Below are 20,564 nucleotides of genomic sequence, written 5' to 3'. Positions count from 1 at the left end.
CCAGTCTAACTTTCATAATATTGTGTATCGTAGTTATATGCATATTCCCCCCCACTAGACTGTAAGCTCCATAAGACCAGGCATCCTTGCCTTATCTAAACTTTGTCACCTCCAGCACCAAGCACTTAAATTGAATTTATGGCATGTCAAGGAAACATTTCCTAATGTATATGTAGAAGAGCCCAAACTAGAACCTGTGGTCTTCTTTGAAATATTTTGGCTAGGGGTTCCTAATCTGAGACCCCACCTTGGGAGTCCATATGTAGATTTCAGGGAGTCTCTGATTTTGGATGGGAAAAATGTATCTTTATTACAATGTAATTGGTTTTCTTAATAATCTTATATAGTTTATTTTATGCATTTAAAAACATCACTCTGAGAAGGGGACCACAGGCTTCACCACCACCAAAAAGGGGTCCACAACACCAGAAAGGTTAAGAACCCCTAGAATAGATCATCATCTGATCTCCAAACCCCCTGAGGCGAGGGTCCTAGCATGTAGTAGGTCCTGAGTAAATGCTTTTTAATTAACATCATAGATTACCTTCTGGCATTTCTTTTGTCATCTTTAGTGCTACTGATGTGTTGTGTATTTCTTTTTCTGTGTTTGTGTCACTTCCTTTTAATTCGGGGTAGGGACCATGTGTTATGCTTTTGTAGTTCCCATAACATGCTAGCCCAGGGCATGGCACACACTAAATGCTCAGTAAGTGTGTGTTGGTATGGGTAAGCTTGCTGCAGTCATTGCTGCAATGACTCTTGACTTATTTACACATAAATATCTGCCTAGTAGATGAATTTGTAGCACACATCTAACCCAGAGGTCCTTAATTCTTTTTTCAAATCTCTTCTCAGAATCATATTTTAATGCATAAAATAAAATATATAGTATTACGAAGGAAACCAGATATATTGAAATAAAGATGTAATTTGTTTTTCCCCATCCAACTTCATACACTCCTTGAAATCTATCTGTGGCCTCTGGGTTAAGACTCTGGATTGAAAGCTGAGGTAGTTTTCTGGGCACTGTTCCCTCTCCCACACTTCTCAACCCCCTTGCCACCAAGCTCTAGCCTCCCGTTCTTCTGTATACTCTAGCTTTAACCTAGCTCCTTGACCTCAGATACCCCAAGTCATCATCAATGACAAATATTTATTAGGTTTTGTAAAGCTCATGACTCACATGTCCAGGTCATCATGGGTGCAGGGTGATTTCCTTGGGTTTCCCCATGTCCCCCCTACCCCCACCCTATTTTTTGGCAGGAGGGAACCCAAAGATACCAACCAGCAGCTCTTATCTCCCTGCTCCTTCTTGAGCTATACTGACAGTGTAATCTTGCTCACTCTATATATAAGACCTGAGTCCCTGGCTGGAACCTCCCAGTGCGGAATTGGATGACCGTTGGCCCTTTGGATCTGTTGTGAGAAGTTCATTATAGAGCTCTAGAAATCCCAGTCTGCCAACCTGGCCACTTTCTTCCCTTGGCAAGCTTCACCCAGTTCTGTGGACTCCTGGCCCCCTCTACTGGCTACTCAGAGTTTCTCTGCTGATTGGAAACATCCCGATGAAATCCCGAGAGGTAGACAAAGTTGGATGTTGGCCTTCCTTGTTTCTTCTCTGAAGCTGCTTTTCTGGACAGGCTCTGGTACAGGTCAGGGAAAGCTAATCTCTTGAGAAAGGCTCAAAGTGAGGCTGGGATTCCAGCCTCAGACTGGTGTGGATTTCGTGTCAGACACTGGATTGGGTGTCAGGAGACCTGCGTTCTAGTTCTGGCTCTGCTACTTCATTAACTGTGTGACTTTGGGCAAGTTACTTGACTTCTCTGGACCTTGGTTTACCAATTTGTCAGAGGAAAGGATTAGGCTAGATGCTTTTGAGGTTTCTTTAAGCTCTAACAAAGAAATCTTGGGGTCTAAGGAAACTGGGTAGATTAGGTAGGTCTGGATTTTAGTAAGAGACTTTGGGGCCAGACTGATTAGTTGGAAGTCACTTAATATCTTCTAAAGACCCTTGTAGCTTGAAACCCATCACCGTATGATCCTAAGACCATCTCGTGGCTCCTAAGCATAATACAACAGACATTTATTAAGCATCTAGTGTGTGCAACGTGACAATCCCTAACATCAAAGAGTTGACAGTTGAGTCAGAAGGACAGGACAGGTAGAAAGTGGGGTCAGGAAGCTCTGAGTTCAATTCCTGACTCTGACATTTACAGTCTGTGTGAACCTAGATGTCATGACTTCTTTCTCAGTGTTCCAGGAAACTCTCTAAGAATATACAGTTTGAAGGGCAGGTGAAGGTCTGCATTCATGAAGGGAGTTTCCTCACTGGGAGTTCTCTGTACCAATGAAATCATATACATGGTGCAAAAAAGATACCCTTTAGGAAATAGCATTTGAGTTGAGCTTTAAAAGATAGGCAGGAATTTAGTAGGTAAAGATGGGGAGGGCAAATATCCCTCCCAGGCACAGGGAACAGCCAGAAAAAAGGAAGAAAAATGGGAGAATGAAGTTTTTTGAGGGAGGAGGAGGGAGGAAGAGTAATTCTGGGTAGCTGGAGCACATAGTGTTTGAAGGAGAGTAATGTGACATAAGGCTAGAAAGGTAAGAGGGTCCCCTATTGTGGGGGATCAGATCTGTGATCTCTGGGCAAGGAAGGTGTGTGTGACAGCAGTACCAAAGGCAGATCAGAACTGGTAGAGGGTGGGAGCAGGAATAACTCTTACAAAATTATTTTAATACTCTGGGTCAGCATTTCTCAAACTTTATAGTCTTGGGCGAGCCCCTTATACTCTTAAAAGTTATTGAGGATTATGCAAGGAACTTTTGTTTACATGGCTTCTATCCATCAACAGTTATCAATTTAGAAATAAAAACATGTTAGTATTACTATAAAAATAGTTTTGATCTTATGGACCCCCTGAAAGTATCTCAGGGACTCTCAGAGCTCCCTGGATTATACTTTGAGAGCTGCTGATCTAGTAACAAGGACCTATCCTAGGGTGATGGCAGTGGGCATACAAAAGAGGGGGGATGGATGTTAAGAGATAGCACTATGGGCAGCCCTTAAAGTTTTGAGACCATGTAATATGAGAGAAAGACCTGAGTGCAAATTAACCTCTATTGCTCACTATCTATATGACCTTGGGGAAGTCACTTAACCTCATGAGGCCTTAGTTTCTTCATCTATAAAGTGACAGGCTTATACTAGAGCAGAGGTTCTTAACTCAGGGTCTATGAACTTGCTTTTTAAAATATTTTGATAATTTTATTTCTATGTAATTGCTTTCCTTTATAATCCTCTGGATTTCATTTTATGCATTAAAAAACATGATTCTGAGAAGGTCCCTAGGCTCCACCAGTCTGCCAAAGGGATTCATTGCGCAGAACAGGAAAAGAACCCCTAGACTAGATGGTTCCTTCCAGGGTTCACTCCATTCACTGGTATGGAGTAAGTAAGCTCTTTAAGGGCAGGGATTGTTTCTTCCTCTGTATTGGTATCCCTAGCTCCTAGCATAGTGTCCAACATATAATAAATGCTTAATAGATGCTTTTGGATTGATTCATGATGTGGTTTTTGCAGAGGGAATCACAGGTGTGTACATGTCAATATAGGGGTTTGACTGTGAACGTGCACATGTTCTTGTAACAATGTGCCACTGTGTCATAAATATGAGTATGTATACATGCATGTATGTGTAAGCATAAGGAGCTGGTTTTGTACATGCATTTGCGTGTGTGTGTGTGTGTGTGTGTGTGTTCTGTTAGCTGGGAGCAAGAATCATGTCTGTGGGGGCAGCTAGGTGGCACAGTGGATAGAGCGCCAGCCCTGGAGTCAGGAGGACCTGAGTTCAAGTGTGACCTCGGACACATAACACTCACTAGCTGTGTGAAACTGGACAAGTCATTTAACCCTGATTGCCTCAAAAAAAAGAGAGAGAATCTGTGAGTGGTATCTGTACACGTGTCCAAGGCAATAACTTTACTGCTCCCACCTGAGTCAGGAGTGGCTGATTGTCAAAACTACTCATCCCTGTGCTAGCTGAGTTCCTAGTACAACTAGCTGGGATTAGGGAATGGGACAGCCCTACTAGGAGAACCCTCCCCCCCACCCCAGCTAGGTCCAACTCCCAGTGATCCCTCCTTGGTGACCTGCCAGGAGGCTGCCAGATGGGAATGCACAGTACCACCAGTGCTGGGGGAGGGGGTGGGGGGAGGGATGGGAAGGCTTTCAGAGCAATCCGTCCCTAATCCCCCAGGGCTGGTACTCAGATGAGACAACCACGGGACATATCAGATGCCCTGCTGTGCCTGCTAGAAGGTCCCTTCTTCCCAAGGCAAGGCTGGCGCTTCCCAGGGACAGTGATATCCTGAGCCTGACCCAATCCACAGAGAGCTGGGGGGTCAGAGACCCTGGGAGCCCATCACCAACACGGCTTTTGGAGATGGTACATGGGCAGGTGAGGTCCTCAGTATGTTAGAGGAGAGAGATATTCTGAGCCCATGTAAATAGGGAGGTGGGTAGGGGTATGTGGAGAGAAGGCACCTCAGATTGTGTCTACAGGATGATCCATCCTAGGGGTGTGTGTGTATGTGTGTGTGTGTGTGTGTGTGTGGTGGGGGTGGGGTGGTACAGGGAAGAGACGGGTCCAGAAATATAAGGGAGACAGGGAATCACTAGGTTTTTTGTCCTGTTGTCCCAGGAGAACCTCAGCTGTAGCCCCATCTTGTCTCCTTGAGGATGTTAGGAGATAATGGAAATGAGAAAGGTGTTTGACTTCCCTGAATGTGAGATCCAGATGGCCAGGTAGAGGACTAGAAGATGCAGGATCAGAAACTCAGCCCAAGAGAAGATCTGGAAAGAGAGGTAGTGTAGGAACTAGGGATATAGGAGAAAATGGATAAGAGCCATGACTTAGAGGAAATGTGAGGGTAAAAACCATCCTGACAGGATCGGTGGAGGTGATATGTGGGGGGGTGGGGTGGGGAAGTAGTTATTTCCTACACATAGTACCAGCTTAATACATGTTTATTGACTATTGACTATCTTGAAACGTGAAAACGACCAGATTCTCCTGGTGAGGGGTGAGATTCCGTCAAGTGCAGAGAGATTCCTTGCTTGGAGGAGTTTTGGTTGGGGGGCCCTGTGGAAGGGCTAGGTAACCTTCTCTCCCCTTCTACGAGATTGTGTGGCCAATAAAACAAAAGACATTCCCCGAATGTATCTAGGCTGTCTTGGGCTGGAGAAATGAGCTGCAGGGAAGTGAATGATTGTAATGTTTATCAGAAAAGAAGCAGTGTCAGGTAGATAGGGGCTGGAGATATGACTCCCTTGGGGAGGGCAATGTGTTTATCCCTGTTGGGAGGCTGGATAAACTTCATAATCAGTCAGTCAGCCAACAGGCATTTATTAAATACCTACTGTGTGCCAGGAACTGTGCTAAGCACTGGGAATGCAAAGACAAAAGACAGAACTGCTCTCGAGGGGCTCGTGGCCCATAACTTGATGCTTTTAAAGGATAAGGGAATGGAGCATTTAAGAGTCCCACGATGGGCTAATGGAGATTGGTGGGGGCATTTTAGGACAGCTGAACAGAGCGTTGTTCAGAAGAGAGATTAGTTCAGCAAATTCCTGGGTGGGGAGAGGAAGTGGAATCCACACAATGACAGCTGATTTGGGGTTCAGGTGACTATTAAGGGAGCGGATTCTTCTTGAAGCTGATGATTGTACTCAAAGCTCAGACCCTGCTCTTTCTTGAACCAAGGAATAGAGAGGAGTAACCCTGGCTATGGCTTAGAATTGGCAAAAAATGATGAGACCTTCAGAGTCAGGGGGAGCCCAAGGAAAGAAGGGTGAAATGGGGAGTGCCTAGAAAAGACTAATTCATGCTTGAAACCTGGGCCAAACTATTTAAATAATGTGAACTTGAACTGCTAACGATGCTTTACACAAAGGAGACACTGAATGATGTCGTTTGTGGCTTTGTCTATGATGCGGTTTGTGGCTTTTGGTCCTCGTGTACCTAAACTGAAATAAACATTACAATGATAATTCACACTTATGTCTTGCTTTAAAATGTTGATGTACTTTAGCTAACCCCTTGAGTGTGCATTAGATGTTTTTTTGGAAGAGGGACAGGGCCAGATAAATGAAAGGGGAAAAGGCTCTGAGTCCAGGGGGAGGGGTTGCCTCTCCTCATTTTCCAAGGACTTAGGGATTCTTACACTAGCCCTGGTGAACCATCCTACTCTGAGGCCCAGACTTGGGAGGGGAAATCTTGGGAATTTGTAATGGAAAAGATAAGTAGGACTCAAGATGCAGAATAAAACATTCGTTTTTGGACAAAGCCTTTATGGGAATTAATTTTGCTTGACTATGCATATTTGTTACAAAGGCCTTGTTTTTCTCCACCCTTCTCCACTCCCCACCCCGCCACAACTCCCACCCTCAACTCAATTCAAGATGGGAAGGACAGGAGGATAGGGCAGCAAGAAAAGAAATAAAATGGTCATTGAGGAATCTTTTTTTTTTAATGCAGGATGGCCAAAAGGAAGCACAGACAAGCAGGACAGCTTTGAAATCTATTGTTTATATAGGTTGTATATACTGAAAGGTTGTATATATTGTTGTATAGGTTGTATATATTGAAAGCTATTATATATTGTTACATAGGGTGAAATTATTATTTACTTAAAAAAGAAGAGCAAGCTATGCAAAATAGAGATGTACAGTTCCATGTACAGACCTTTTTCCTACTATTTATGTGGAAATGCCCATTTTATTTAGTATAAAGTTCAGAATAAAAATTAATTTCCAAAAAGAAAGCACCTGAGGGCTTCAACTAGCTGCAAGCCTTCTCCTTGAGAGCTCCTTTCATCTGACATTAGGCTGTAGGGAGGGACTGCCCTGCCTTAAGTCTATCTAAAGAGTTGATTTCCCAGACTCAGGGAGGAAAGCTTCTTATACTTCTAGGGCAATACCCTGCCAGCTGGGTGGATCACTGCCTCTGTTCCCATCCCAACCATCCGCAGTAGAGGCCTTGGGAACACTTGGAGTCAGTGTTTCAGAAGCAACTGGCTGTGGGTGTTTAGTACTGTTCAGTGTTCCCACTGGGAGTGAGATGGGATGTCTTCTTCCCTCATCCCTCAACAAGGCCAGGTTAGGAGAAGGCCAGAAGCCTGGGCCCTCTTTTGACTTCAGGACCAGGCCCCAGAAATATTTGCCCAGCCCCCATCAACAAAGTTGTCAGTTGGTATTGGAATTAGCAAACCACTTCTCCCCGTCCCTCCCTCCCAGCTGTTCCTCTGGAGCCATTAGTAGGGATTATTAACGGACGAATGATTTCTAAGGCCTCTACTTTTTTTTTTCTTTCAGTCCTTGGTATGGTGGGGAAAGAACTGGATTTGGAATCGTTATATGTAGAATTAGGTCCATGTTCCAGATCTCTTACTAGCTGTGTGACTTATCTGAGCCTCAGTATCCCACATCTATAAAATGGGAAAACTTCTTCACACTACCTAATGAGATTATTATGAACAAACATTAAAACTATAATTGTGAACTGCTATTATAACTCATTTTGTTAACCTTCATCCCCCTATGAAAGGAGGAATAATAGGAAAATAACAGCCTTCAAAGTGCTTTCTTATCTCATAAAATCTTCACATCACCCTGTAAGGGAGGCAGGAGAGTTATTATTCCCTTTGTAGAGAAGAGGAAACAGTCTTGGAGATGCTGTGACTTTCCCAAAGTCACACAGCTAGCAAAGTGGGTTTGGGGGCTGGGCAGTTAATGGCCTGAGCTTTCACTGCCAGACCATAGAGCAGAGGTTCTTAACCTTCTTTGAGTCATAGACCCCTTGCACAGTCTGATGCATTTAAATGCATAAAATAGAATTTTGTTGTTGAGTCGTTTTCAGTTATACCTGACTCTTCATGGCCTCATTTGGGGTTTTCTTTGCAAAGATACTGGAGTAGTTTGCCATTTCCTTCTCCAACTCATTTTATAGATGACGAAACTGAGGCAAACAGGGTGAAGTGACTTGCCCTGGGTCACACAGCCAATAAGTGTCTGAGACCAGATTTGAACTCAGGAAGATGAGTCTTCCTGACTCTAGGCCATAAATAGAATTCTAAAATAAAATACATAGGAGTAAATAGACCAGTTATGCTGAAATATAGCTATCCAAAGATTTTATATAGAACAAACAAGTTCATGGACTCCAAGATAAGAAATGATGATGATGATGATGATGATCTCCACTAAGAGATGGGAGCTAATAATAATTAGCATTTATATAGCACCTTAAAGTCTACAGGCACTTTGTGTATGTTGTCACATTTGATGGTGGTCACAACAGCCCTGTGAGGTAGATGTCATTATTATCCCCATTTTTACAGATGAAGAAACTGAGGCTGAGGAGGATTACATGACTTGCAGAGCTAGGAAGTGTCCGAGGCAGGATTTGAACTCGTGTCTCATCCTGCCTACAAGTACACCACCCTATCCTAACTTTTTCAAGTGAGATCAATCAGCTCAGTTGTCAGGTGGCTGGCAGTAGGAGGGTGAAAACTTTTTTTTGACCAGCATTTTCCCTTCCTGCCAGACCCCAGAGTCAATAAAAGATGAGCTGAGAAACTCCTTCTCAGCTGAATCTGCAGGGGTAATTCCAGCTGGAGTCCTGGACCTTAGAAGAAGCCTCTGGCCTGGACCCCATGTCCTTCCTGGCCCATCCCCAGCTCTCCAGGAACATCTTGTGGGCTCAGTGCAGCAGAGTCCATAGCAGACATCTGCTCCATGGTTCCCAGGCCCTGGGAAGCCCAGCCAGGGTGGTAGTGCACAGACAGAGCTGGGGTCAGTCTTGACCTGAGGTCTGCCTGAACAGGCTAAAGTGAGAGAGGCCAGCAGAGCCTCACAAGGTTCTGGTCGGTCTCAGAGTCACCTTTGATGGGAAGCTGTTCTGTTCCTATTCATAGTCCAGATGCCTGTCTGCCCAGCTCTTGGTGCAGGTGGTAAAGATGCAACGTTCCCTTTGCAGGCTTCCTGACATGCAGTTGTCATATAGCAAAAATATTGGATCTGGGTTCAAATCCCACTTCTGCTACTTTCTGAGTGTGTGACCTGAAGCAAATCACTTCTCCTTTCTGGGCCTCTTTCTTCATCTCTAAGATCAGGGCAGGGTCGGATTGCATGAACTCTAAGATCCCTTGCTGACTTAAAGCCTGTTTTTCTTTTTTCCCCATCTGACCTCAAGAAAAACCTGCCTTTCAATCTAATAAGGGGAGTTGGCATCCTTGAAGTGCTGAGGAGCTGTGTTTGCAAGCAGCCCTTCCTATTGGCTCGTCATCACTAGGAAGAAGATTGTCCAGGCAGTATCTAGTATCTAGTTTATGCTCCTTTGCTGTGGCCATAAGTGACATCTTTTTTTTTAATTAAAATTATCAAGGAGAAAATCACTAACAAACATCAGGTGTTTCCATATACCAAGAAGGCCAGAATTGTGTATGACCTCATGGATGTATTACACAGCTTGTTTTTCAAAATATAGATTACATTTAACATGGTAGTAACAACGTTGCCCTCCTTCTCGGTTTCCTCTTATAACTTCCATCTCTCTTCTGTGTATTCTTTTTTTGTTTTTTGTTTTTGGTGAGCAATCAGGGTTAAGTTGTGTGTTCTTTTAAAATGTTTCATCGATGTTCTTTTTTTCTTCTTTTTTTTTTGATGTTACTTGGCTACCCTCCCAAGTTTCCCCTCAAATAAAGCTCTCCCCTATAACTAGAAGTATAGCCAAGCCAAACAAGTTTGCATTGTATTGGTTGTGTCTGAGAATGGCTCGTCCTCTGCCTCTCTCTAGCAAGGGGTAGGAAGCATGTTTCATCAAAGTCTTCTGGAGTTGTGATTGGTCATTGAATTGATCCGAGTTTATTTTTATTAATTTTTTTCAATCAGAGTTCTTAAGTGTTTCTAAGTTGTCATCCTTTAAAATGTTGTGGCCATTAGTAGTAATGGTTCTCCTAGTTCAGCTCTCATCACTCATCATCAATTCATACAAGCATGATGGGCATCTTAGTGTCTAGAGAGAAGGAAGAAGAATGGAATGTCATATGGATGGGGCTAGGTTAATGTCAGGAAACAGACCACAGCTTAGGAGGCAGGAGGTGGAGGAGCTTCTGAAAGGGCCTGGTGTAGGGCTGGGTATGCAGGTCTGACTATTCCTATCTGTCAGAGTGCCTCATCTGTTTTCTTAGTGTGGCTGAGAAGAAACCCCTGTCCTTGGGAGGAGCCAGGTAGCACAGTGGATAGAATGCTGGGCTTGGATTCAGGAAGATCTGAGTTCAAATTCCGCCTTAGACACTACTAGTAGAGTGAACCAGGGCACATCATTTAACCTCTCAGCCTCAGTTTCCTCATCTAGAAAATAAAGGGGTTGGACTCAATGGTTTCTAAGATTCTTTCCAGCTCTAAATCTATTGGGTGGACATTTGCATGTATGATCTGCACTGGAAAAATCATAATCCCCCTTAGAGAAGAGCACATAGAAGACTACTCCACCTCATGATATTAGAGCATTTCTTGAGTCTCAGCTGTATTACCATCAATTCATTTAATTTCAGGCAAACATTGATTAAATGCCTATTGTGTGCAAGATTTGGCACTGGAGGCATTATTACTGAGCACCACTCAAAATATGTTCCAGTAGAACAGTGCCTCACCTTTATGGAAACCATCAGTTCAGATAGTACCATTAGCCTCTGCCAGAAGCCTGCTTCAGGTATCACGGTTAAAGGAAGGAGCAGGTGCTGACAGAAGAAACTTATCAGATTTGTAAATTAGAAGCCCTTGAAAGGAACATTTTCTCTCTAAACTAGAACTGTAAGAAGGGGTGGGGTGGTAAATAAGTCCTCATGGTGGATAGGAAGGAGAATTTTAAAAAATGATCCCTTAATCCAGATGGCTTTCCTCTGTCACAGCCAGACATTGGACTGAGGTAGCCAGGAGGTTGGACCTCAGAGCCTGCCTGGTTTAGCAGGTGGGAGTCGTCCAACAAGGGTCATTGCCTGCTCTGCATCTCCCAGGAGCCTAGTCATTATCACTTGTGCAATATCACTTGGATTGGACTGGGGAGGAGGGAAGGAGCAGTGGTAAAGGGAAGTGCATAGTATCAGTAGAGACAATTCCAGATATGGGGGCTGACAGCTGGGTACAGGCATTTGGTGGGATTTATTTCCAAGATTCATGCAGAGAGCTGAGCTGCCTATTGGGTGTATGTGTGCTAATTGGAGGAGGCAGAAGAGGATGATTCTGCAAATGTGTGTGCCCAGGTGCCTGTGGCAATGGGGGAGGTGGAAGGCTCACTTCCAAAACCCCAATGGTCATCTATAAAGCGTCACAGGGCCCTGGGTGCGTCTAACCTTGACTGTGTATTCAGGATTTGAATTGGAAAATGTTTGTTGCTCATGTTTCTTCCAGCCCCTGGATGATAGAAGCTCTAATTTATTGTCATTATCATATATTTAGCACTTTGCTCATAATAGCCCTATTGAAATAAGTAGTACAAGTATTATTATGCCAATTTTACAGATGAGGAGACTGAGGCTTAGAAAAATGAAGTGACTTGTCCAAGATCGCACAGATAGTGAACAGTGTCAGGTCTAGAACTCAATTCTCTTGATTCCCACTGAATCTAGTATATTTGGCTCCCACCCAGTCTAGTGACCTTTTCTCTGTATACACTGGCTTCAGGGAGAGGAGTGCTCAAAACCTTCAACCGTCTAGGCACAGTTTTTATTTCTTTATTATGTCTTTATTATGGAGGTTCTTCCTCTCCCCACCCCCCAGCAGTGTTTCAGCTTCGCCAAATACTTGTCTTTCTCCTCTCACTGCCTCACTGACTTATTTCGTCACCCTTTCCATCTGTCTCCTTTCCTTTTCCTATTTTCTCAACTCTTCCTTTGTCTTGGAGTGCGGAGCTCATTGCTTCCCTCTTCATCTTTCTTTGTTTCTGTCCGTCTCCTCCCTCCCTTTCTCCATCTTCCTTCTTTGTTCGTTTCCTCCCCCCTCTTTTTCTTTCTTCTCTTCTTTCCCTTTCCCTCTACTCTTTCCTTTCTATCCTCCACAGTTCCCTCTTCCCTTTTCTTTTCCCTTCCTTCCCTTTCTTTCTTCTCCCCACTTTTCCTTTGTCCTATTCCTTTTCCTCCTTTTCCCTTTCTAGCTTCCTTATTTCCCTCCCCCTTTCCCTTCTTTACTTCTCCCCACCCCCACTCTTTCCCTTCTCATTCCTCTCCTCTTCTCCCTCCATCTCCCCCCTCCTGTGTCTGTGACTGAAAAGTTTAGAAACAATTGCCTAGTGCTGTCCTTAGCCCAGCCTCCCTCCCTCTTGCCCGTCCTGGGAGAGGAGCTGTTGGCAGTTCTACAAGGCTCGCAGCTGAACACTGGCCTGTTCACATTCTCTTCGAGCTTAGCCAGGCACAGCCAGTGGTTCTTTGGACTCCCTCTGGGATGGAGGTAGGAGACCCTGAGCAGAGGGGTGGGCTTCTGGTTAGAGTAGAAGGAATATTCCTCATTCTCTAGAACCCTAAAATGTTCCCCTTTCCAGGTTCCAGGTTCCCAAGTTCAGATTGTTGATTTGCCTTGAGTATGGAAGAGATCAGTGTCAGGGTCTGTGGAAGACTGGAACCCTTGAGCTTTGAGAATAACTTATCCCCACGTTAGGGAGCTAGGATAGGCTCTGCATCTCTGTTTCTAAAGCTTCCTTCCCCTGCTCACCAGTGTGCTCAGTATAGCAGTGACTAATGGAATTAGTGACATATTGCCTGAGAGCTCCTGATGGGCATGGGTGGAACTGTGTGCACCTGGGAAGGGTTGGAGTGGATGGCGGGGGAGGATCTGTCAACTGTGATTTTTTTTTATTTAGCCCTTTCCCCTCCTACTCACCAAAGGTACGGCTGTCACCCCATATGCCTAGGCCACCAGGCAGGATAGTGGATAGAGTGCTGAACTTGGAATCAGGAAGACCAGAGTTCCAGTCATGCCTCAGACACTCACTAGCTGTGTAACTCTGAGCAAGTCACTTAGCCTCTATTTGCCTCAGTTTCCTTATCTGTAAAATGGAGTTGATAATAATAACACTCACCTCCCAGGGTTGTTGTGAGGATCAAATGAGGTGACCTGTGTAAAGCACTTTGTGAACACCTAAAGTGCTATACAAATGTTAGCTATTATTGTTGTTGTATTACCTTCTAAATGGGGGACCCTCCCTTAAGCAAGGATGCTCAGCTGTCACTCTTCCTTTATGTGCAGTTGCCATATTACCTGGCAGAATACAGTCTTGCCAGCTTCAATAGAGCTTTTCCCCTCCCTATCTCTCCCTCATGAAAGCCCAATACAAGTGTGTGCTAGCACAACCCAGAGATGGCTGCAGGACATCATCTAGGGAGGCAGCCAAGGAGAAAGCCACTGAGGGATCCCTCTGGACCTATCAGTTACCTACTTACAGGCCAATTTAGGTTCCATTGACCAGGCAGACATGTCTTAAAAGGGGATTCTGGATGCTACTAATAGTTTCAGTGGGAGGGTAGAAAGAGACAGGAGACCTGGGTTCTTGTTCTGGCTTGACTACTTCATAAATCAAGCAATAAACATTTATTCAGCACCTTCTATGTGCCGGGCACTGTGCTAAGCTCTGGGGATACACAGAGGCAAAAGATCCCTGCCCTCAATGATAACTAATCTAATGGTACTAATGATTCAAATTAGCTGTTGGACTTTGAGTAAGATCTTTAACTTTTCTGAGACTCAGTTTTTATGTTTATAAAATTAGGAGACTGGGCTGAGTCCCAAGGTCCCTCACAGTGTGACCTTAACAAGTCACTTAACTGCTTCTCCCCCACCCCCAATTTCCTCATTTGTAAGATGAGCAGGGTTGGGCAGAAGCAAAACATTTACACAGTAACACCAATACTGGTAAGGGTAACCAACTGTGAAAGACTTAGTAACTCTGATTAATGCAGTGACCCACTGTAGTTCCAAAGGACTCACGAAAAAATCTGTTTCCAGATAGAGGATTAATGGACTCAAAGCTTGAATTTAAGCGTTTTTTTCTTTCTTGCTTTTTAAAAAAAAATATGGCTAATACAGACTTTTGTTTTGCGTGCCTTCATTTTTCTCAGGAGTTTTATATTTCTTGCCTTCTCAGTGGCTGGGGAAGGAAGAGAAGCTGGAAATGATAATAAAATAAAATTGGAGGGGGGAGATGAGAGTTGAACTAGAAACTTTCTGAGGTGCCGCCTAGATCTTTGATCTTAGTATAAGTCATCTTCCCCAAAGAGGACAGAAGATTGAAGGGTAGTAAGTGAAGGTGGAATCTAATGCTTTCATTTCTCCTTGTTTCAGCTGTATAAAAGTAAGTTGCAGAAGAGGGAAAAAGCTTATTACATAGCATAGTAGAATGGAAAGAGCATTGGGTTTGAATGCCAGCTCTGCCACTTATTAACCATGTGACCTTGAACAAGTCACTAATTTTACCTCTCTAGGCCTTTGTGTTCTCATCTTTCTCATCTGTGACTAGGTGACTTTCAGGGGCCCTTCCAGCTGTCCATCTATGGCCCTCTAGTCTCAGGTAAATAAGGAAGTACTGAAAAGCTGGTAGGAGCAAGGAAGCTCAGCAGATAGAACCAGGTTCAGAAGTCAAAGGCATCAGCCAGCAATAATATTCTAGTTCCTAGGCCTGAGAGAATAATTTTTCTCCAACTCAGAGGTTTCTGTTTTTCTATTCATCTAGGATAGTTTCAGGCCCTCCCCCCCCCCCAGCTCCCAGGGCAGCTGTTCCTTCCTCTGCTTCCAGGGCACTTAGAATAGCAACTTAAGGAGAAGCACAAAATGCTGACTGTGGCAGTAGGCAATCCTGGCTCTTGTAGGAGTTCTTCATGCCACTCTCTATGCCCACATTGAAATCCTCCCCCAAGGGAAATAGCTTCAAGAGTAGGGGCTCATTTGTGAATGGAGACCTCACCCTAGGCAGCTGGGGAGAAGTGAGGTTTTAGCTTTACCCCACCACCTCTAAAACACAGTTGATCCCTTGCATCAGAATTGGTTGCATTGACCATGGTATTTGGGCAGTCTGCTATCTTTATACCCCATCCTGGGGCCATTTCCTAACCCACCTGGGACTAGGTTGTTCCCTGCTTAGTAAATCAGATTAGTGACCAGAGGCCAATCATCTACCAATCAATCAATAAGCATTTATTAAGCACCTGCTCTGTGCTAGACACTCTGTGAAGTGCTAGGGTTACAAAAAGAGGCAAAAGACAGACCCTGCCCTCAAGGAGCTTCCCATCTCATTAGTTTGTCTCGAACTTCTGCTCCTTCGACCTAGCTGCTGAGAGTAGCTTGTGTCTGACCCACAAATAGAAAAGGAAGAAGACCGCATGGTTAGGGAGGCCATGGGCCAAACTCAGGGCCCTGCCTTCTTGTTAATCAATATATACACGGTGCTTAACGGTCATCAAACAGTGGCACAAGACAGATTGTCACTTGGTCTTCACAGCAACCCTGTGAGGTTGAAAGGTCTTCTCCCCCATTTTCCAGACAAGGAAAACTGAGGCCAGGACATTATTAAGTGGCTTGCTCAAGGTTAGTTGGTTGGCAGGGCCAGAGCAGGATGATATTGGAGATAGGTGCTATTATTATCCCCATTTTACAGGTGAGGAAACTGAGGCAGATAGCAGTTAAGTGATATGTTCATTGTAATACAGCTAGTAAGTGGCTGAGGTCATATTTGACCTTCCTGACTCCAAGTCTACTATTCTAACCCACTATACTACTTATCTGCCCTAGAAAAGGAAAAGGGTTATTGATGAGAATAATAAGAGCTGACATTTACAAAGCATTGTGTATGGCTTTAAAAGCACTTCCTGTAGATGATCTAATTTATTACCTTGTATTTCCCTTGTACATATATATACTGTATCTATTTGTGTGTGAATGTGTTGTTTCCCCAGAAAGAATGTAAGCTCTTAACATGGTGCCTGGCACATAGTAGCTATTTGGCAAGTACTTTTCTATTAATGACTTCAGTCTCACAGCAGCCATGTGAGATAAGTTGTTGTCAGTCCTTTATTCTCAGAGAGGACCTTGGTATCAGGGAGGTGATGCCGTGACATTGGATTTAAGTGTGGGAGGGCTGTGCAAAGTCACCAGCCTCACTCCTCCGGAGCCATCTGGGTCAAGTGGTAAGATATAGATCAGGACAACTAGAGATGGCCCAGGATGCAGTGAGGGATCTTGGCCTTTTCAAGCTAAGGTCTTTAACAGGTCCCAGTTTGACTAGGGCAACACCCATTCAGTGGTTAAGGCTTAATAAGAATTGAGGCAGAGAATGGCTTCTTTACTTAATCAAAAATTAAAAATAAATAAATAAATAGAGATAGGTAGTGTAATCAGTATTGACCTTATTTTATAGAAGTGAAGGGCAGCTAGGTGACGCAATGGATAGAGTGCTGGGCATGAGTTCAAATGTGACCTCAGACACTTATTAGCTGTGTGACCCTGGGCAAGTCATTTGACCCCGTTGGCCTCAGTTTCTTCATCTGTAAAATGAACTGGAGAAGGAGATGACAAACCCCTCTAGTCTCTTTGCCAAGAAAACCCCAAATGGAGTCACCAAGTGTTGGACACAACTAAAAATGCAGTCAAACAACAACAAGAACGTAGATGTGAAGCAACTTGCCCACAGTCAAGTGGAAAAGCCACAATTTGAACCCAGGTTCTTTCACTTTAAATTAAATGACTAAGGGAAAATTCTGTCTCCTGGTAGTGAGCAACCAGAGATTCTGAGGAACAAAGACTGTATATGTGGAAGTCTGTAGGAGGGAGAGTGAGAAAGAGCAAAGACCAAAAGAAGTAACATGGAGGATAAGACTTGTTCTTCTTGGAGAGAATTAGTGACCTGTCCAAGGTGGAGCAGCAAGTTAATGGCAAATTCATCAAAGGCTAGAGGGACCATGAGCTAGAAAAGCTGGTTGATATCCAGCCTTGGAGTCCCTGAGTCCTCTTATCTCAGGACATTGACAAAGCCAGGTTGTCCAATAACTTTCCACCTTGGTGGAAATCAGGTCTAGTGGCTTCTGCATTTAATCGGAGTGAATCTATTTCCTGTCATAGGGTGAGAAATGGAGCTTTTCTTAGCTTTCACCCCATTGTCTCATTCACCTTACTCCCTCCCTGCAACACATAAACACCTAGAAGAACCCAGCTGACATGGCAATATACGTAGGGTGTGCTGTGCGTAAAAATACCCAAGTTGAGCCATTTCCTTCTGCTTCCGTTGTTGCTTGTGATAAGATACCCCAGATCCTCCTAATAGGCTGAACTAGGCAACCTAGGAGCTTGGTGCCACTCTGAAAAGTCTCCTGGGTTTTTTGTCCTTTGGGTGTTCTGGATGATGGTATTTCCCCCCCTTTCTTAGGTCCTTTTCTTTTCTTTTTTTTTTCATTCTTTTTCCATCTGCCTGTGTTTTTACCCGTCTCTCTCTGCCTTTTTCTTTGTTCTCTTTCCTCGTGGCTAAGTGATACTCTGGTGTTCTGTGTAGAGCTCTGCTGTGTCTGAGAGGGGAAGGGAGCAGTGTCTGTCATTTCCCCTCAATCCAACTGCCTCGTTTCAGAACCTGATTCCTTCAGGTCCTCAGAAAGTTCAGGAGCCTGTCACCTGACTTATCCCACCTGGCCTGTGAGTCACTCCTTTTAGCTTTGGTTCTTGGGGAGTTCTAGCCAGCTGGCTGGGTGTCTGTTGAATTCTCCCTAAAGCTTGGGGAAAAGGGGAGGGGCTTGGATGCACCCACCACCATGGAGCGGAAGATATTGGTGACTCCCCATGAAAGCTGGAAGGTAACGTCACTCATACCCCAGAGTGCTTCAGGGGTCACATACAGACCCATGAGGTGGGAGCTTGGTTGGGGACAGCAGGAGGCTGAATCTGGGGAGGGCAGGCCTTTCCTGTGGATATTGGAATGGAGAATTGGAATAAGTTTGACATCATCTTTATAATTCTCCAACAAAGAGCTGGACTTATTCAGCATCAATGCTGAGACAGATGTAGGGTGTTTGTCCTTCCCCAGAAGTTTTCAGTGCATATTTTATTTACAGGTGGGGAAATCAAGGTGCAAAAAGACTATGTGTGATTTGTTTTGCTTGAATATGTGTTCCTATTGCAGGAGTTTGGTTTCTCTTTTTCTTTGCCTCAGGTGGGGTGTGGGAGAGTGAGGGAGGAATAGGATTTGATAGCAAAAGGAAGGAAGGAAGGAAGGAAGGAAGGAAGGAAGGAAGAAAAAGAGAAAGGAAAAAAGAAAGTGTTTTTTTTAAAAAAAAAACACAGAAGAGAATAAAAGGAAGGCCAGGAAGAAGCATAAACAAGCAGGGCAGCTTTGAAAGTTACAGGCTAAACTTGTTATATACTTTAAAAATTATTTATACTTTGTTGTATATACTTTGTAAAAAATCATTTCTTTGTTGTAAGAGATGGTTGTCTGGGAGAGGAAAGGAAAAAGGATATAGGGGAAATTGTAAGAAGAAAAAAATCAGTAAAAAATTTATTTTAGAATAGCAAGGTGTACATAATAGTGATCTGCATTTTTAGATACCATCCTCTTTTTTTCTGGTGTGTGTGTGTGTGTGTGTGTATACATACATATATATATATATATATATATATATATATAATATATATATATATAAAAAATATGGAAATGCCTTTTTTTTGGCATTTGCTAAATTCAGAATAAAAATAAAATTGAAAAGACAAAAAAAGAAAAAAAAACAATTAAGTGGAAGCCATATAGCCTTATTAAGAAATAGAACCAAGAATTATCCCCAACCCCAGAGCTTCTCCTCTCAATCCATTTCACTTTTGTCCTTTTTTTCTCTTACTTCCAGGCAGAAAAGGGTGACCTCATCACACTTCCTGGTGGCCCCGGCCATGGTGACTCAGATGGCCCCATCAGCCTGGATGTCCCTGAAGGGACCCCAGATCCCCACCGGACCAAGGCTGCTATCGAACACCTGCACCAAAAGATTCTCAAGATCACAGAGCAGATCAAGATTGAGCAGGAGGCCCGGGATGACAATGTGGCTGAGTACTTGAAGCTGGCCAACAATGCAGACAGGCAGCAGGTGTCACGCATCAAGCAGGTGTTTGAGAAGAAAAACCAGAAATCAGCCCAGACCATCGCCCAGCTGCACAAGAAACTAGAGCATTACCACCGGAGGCTGAAAGAAATCGAACAGAATGGGCCCTCCCGACAGCCCAAAGATGTCCTGAGGGACATGCAGCAGGGGCTGAAGGATGTGGGTGCCAACATGCGGGCAGGTATCAGTGGCTTTGGGGGCGGTGTGGTAGAAGGTGTGAAGGGCAGCCTCTCGGGGCTCTCCCAGGTGACCCATACAGCCGTGGTGTCCAAGCCCCGAGAATTCGCCAGCCTCATCCGTAACAAGTTTGGCAGTGCGGACAACATAGCCCACCTGAAGGACCCACTTGAAGATGGTCACCCAGAGGAGGCAGCCAGGGCTCTAAGCGGCAGCGCCACCTTGGTGTCCAGTCCCAAGTACGGGAGTGACGATGAGTGTTCCAGTGCCAGTGCCAGCTCAGCTGGGGCAGGCAGTAACTCTGGGGCGGGGGCCGGTGGGGGGCTAGGGAGCCCCAAGTCCAACACTCTGTATAGTCACCCCAACAACCTAGATACTCTGCTGGAAGAGTTGCGGGAGATCAAGGAGGGCCAGTCACACATGGAGGACTCCATGGAGGACCTGAAGGCTCAGCTTCAGCGAGACTACACTTACATGACCCAGTGCCTACAGGAAGAGCGCTATCGGTAGGAGGCTCTGTGATCACGCCTGTTGTTCCTGCAAACCCCAGTTCTCTTTCTTCTCTCTATGTCTCTTTCATGCTTATCAGTTAGATATGGCGTCTCTGTGAGATAAGAATAGAACAGGAGGGATCTAGGAAGATCATGGAACGCCAGGATGGGGAGACCAGAAGTGGACTTTAGGGCCGCCTGAAGGCATAGGAGTGGATTAGGGTGATCTTGGACAATTTTACATACATACATATGGGTATGTATATGTATGTGTATGTATATGTGTGTATACACATGCACATATATCTTTGTGTATACATACATTGTGTATACACATATATATACAGACAGTCACACATACATATACGTGTGTGTGTGTGTCTCTGTAAAATTATCCAAGGTCACCCTAATCTACACCTATGCCTCTGTGTGTGTGTGTGTGTGTATAAGAGGCAGCTAGGTGGCTTAGTGGATAGAGCACTGGGCCTGGGGTCAAGAAGACTTGACAAATGTGCCCTAAAACACTTACTAGCTGTGTGACCCTGGACGAGTCACTTAACCTCTATTTGCCTTAATACACTGGAGAAGAAAATAGCAAACCACTCCATTATCTTTGTCAAGAAAACCCCATAGACAGTATTGGTCCAAGGGGTCATGAAGAATTGGACATATAAATACATATATATGTGCATGTGTATACACGCATATATGTAT

General features: G+C 44.3%; 1 protein-coding gene across 5 annotated transcripts in view; it reads left to right on the top strand.

Moving 5' to 3' along the window:
• Nucleotides 1–20,564, top strand: part of TMCC2 (transmembrane and coiled-coil domain family 2) — a 62,171-nt gene that overhangs the window by 37,140 nt on the left and 4,467 nt on the right. For 3 of the 5 annotated variants that reach the window (XM_021003044.2, XM_021003045.2, XM_078156379.1), the window contains exon 3: nucleotides 18,931–19,865. In XM_021003044.2, the coding sequence (XP_020858703.1) occupies nucleotides 18,931–19,865 (935 nt within the window). Of the gene's footprint in view, nucleotides 1–1,358; nucleotides 1,581–17,719; nucleotides 17,887–18,930; nucleotides 19,866–20,564 lie in introns of those variants that run through there. The other 2 variants (XM_021003047.2, XM_021003046.2) reach the window with 2 other exon arrangements.

The sequence above is a fragment of the Phascolarctos cinereus genome, unplaced genomic scaffold (genome assembly GCF_003287225.1).
Source record: "Phascolarctos cinereus isolate Bilbo 61053 unplaced genomic scaffold, phaCin_HiC Scaffold_5;HRSCAF=322, whole genome shotgun sequence".
Classification (NCBI taxonomy): domain Eukaryota; kingdom Metazoa; phylum Chordata; class Mammalia; order Diprotodontia; family Phascolarctidae; genus Phascolarctos; species Phascolarctos cinereus.
Note: the sequence above shows the minus strand (reverse complement) of the source record. Positions and strands in the feature narration are given on the sequence as shown.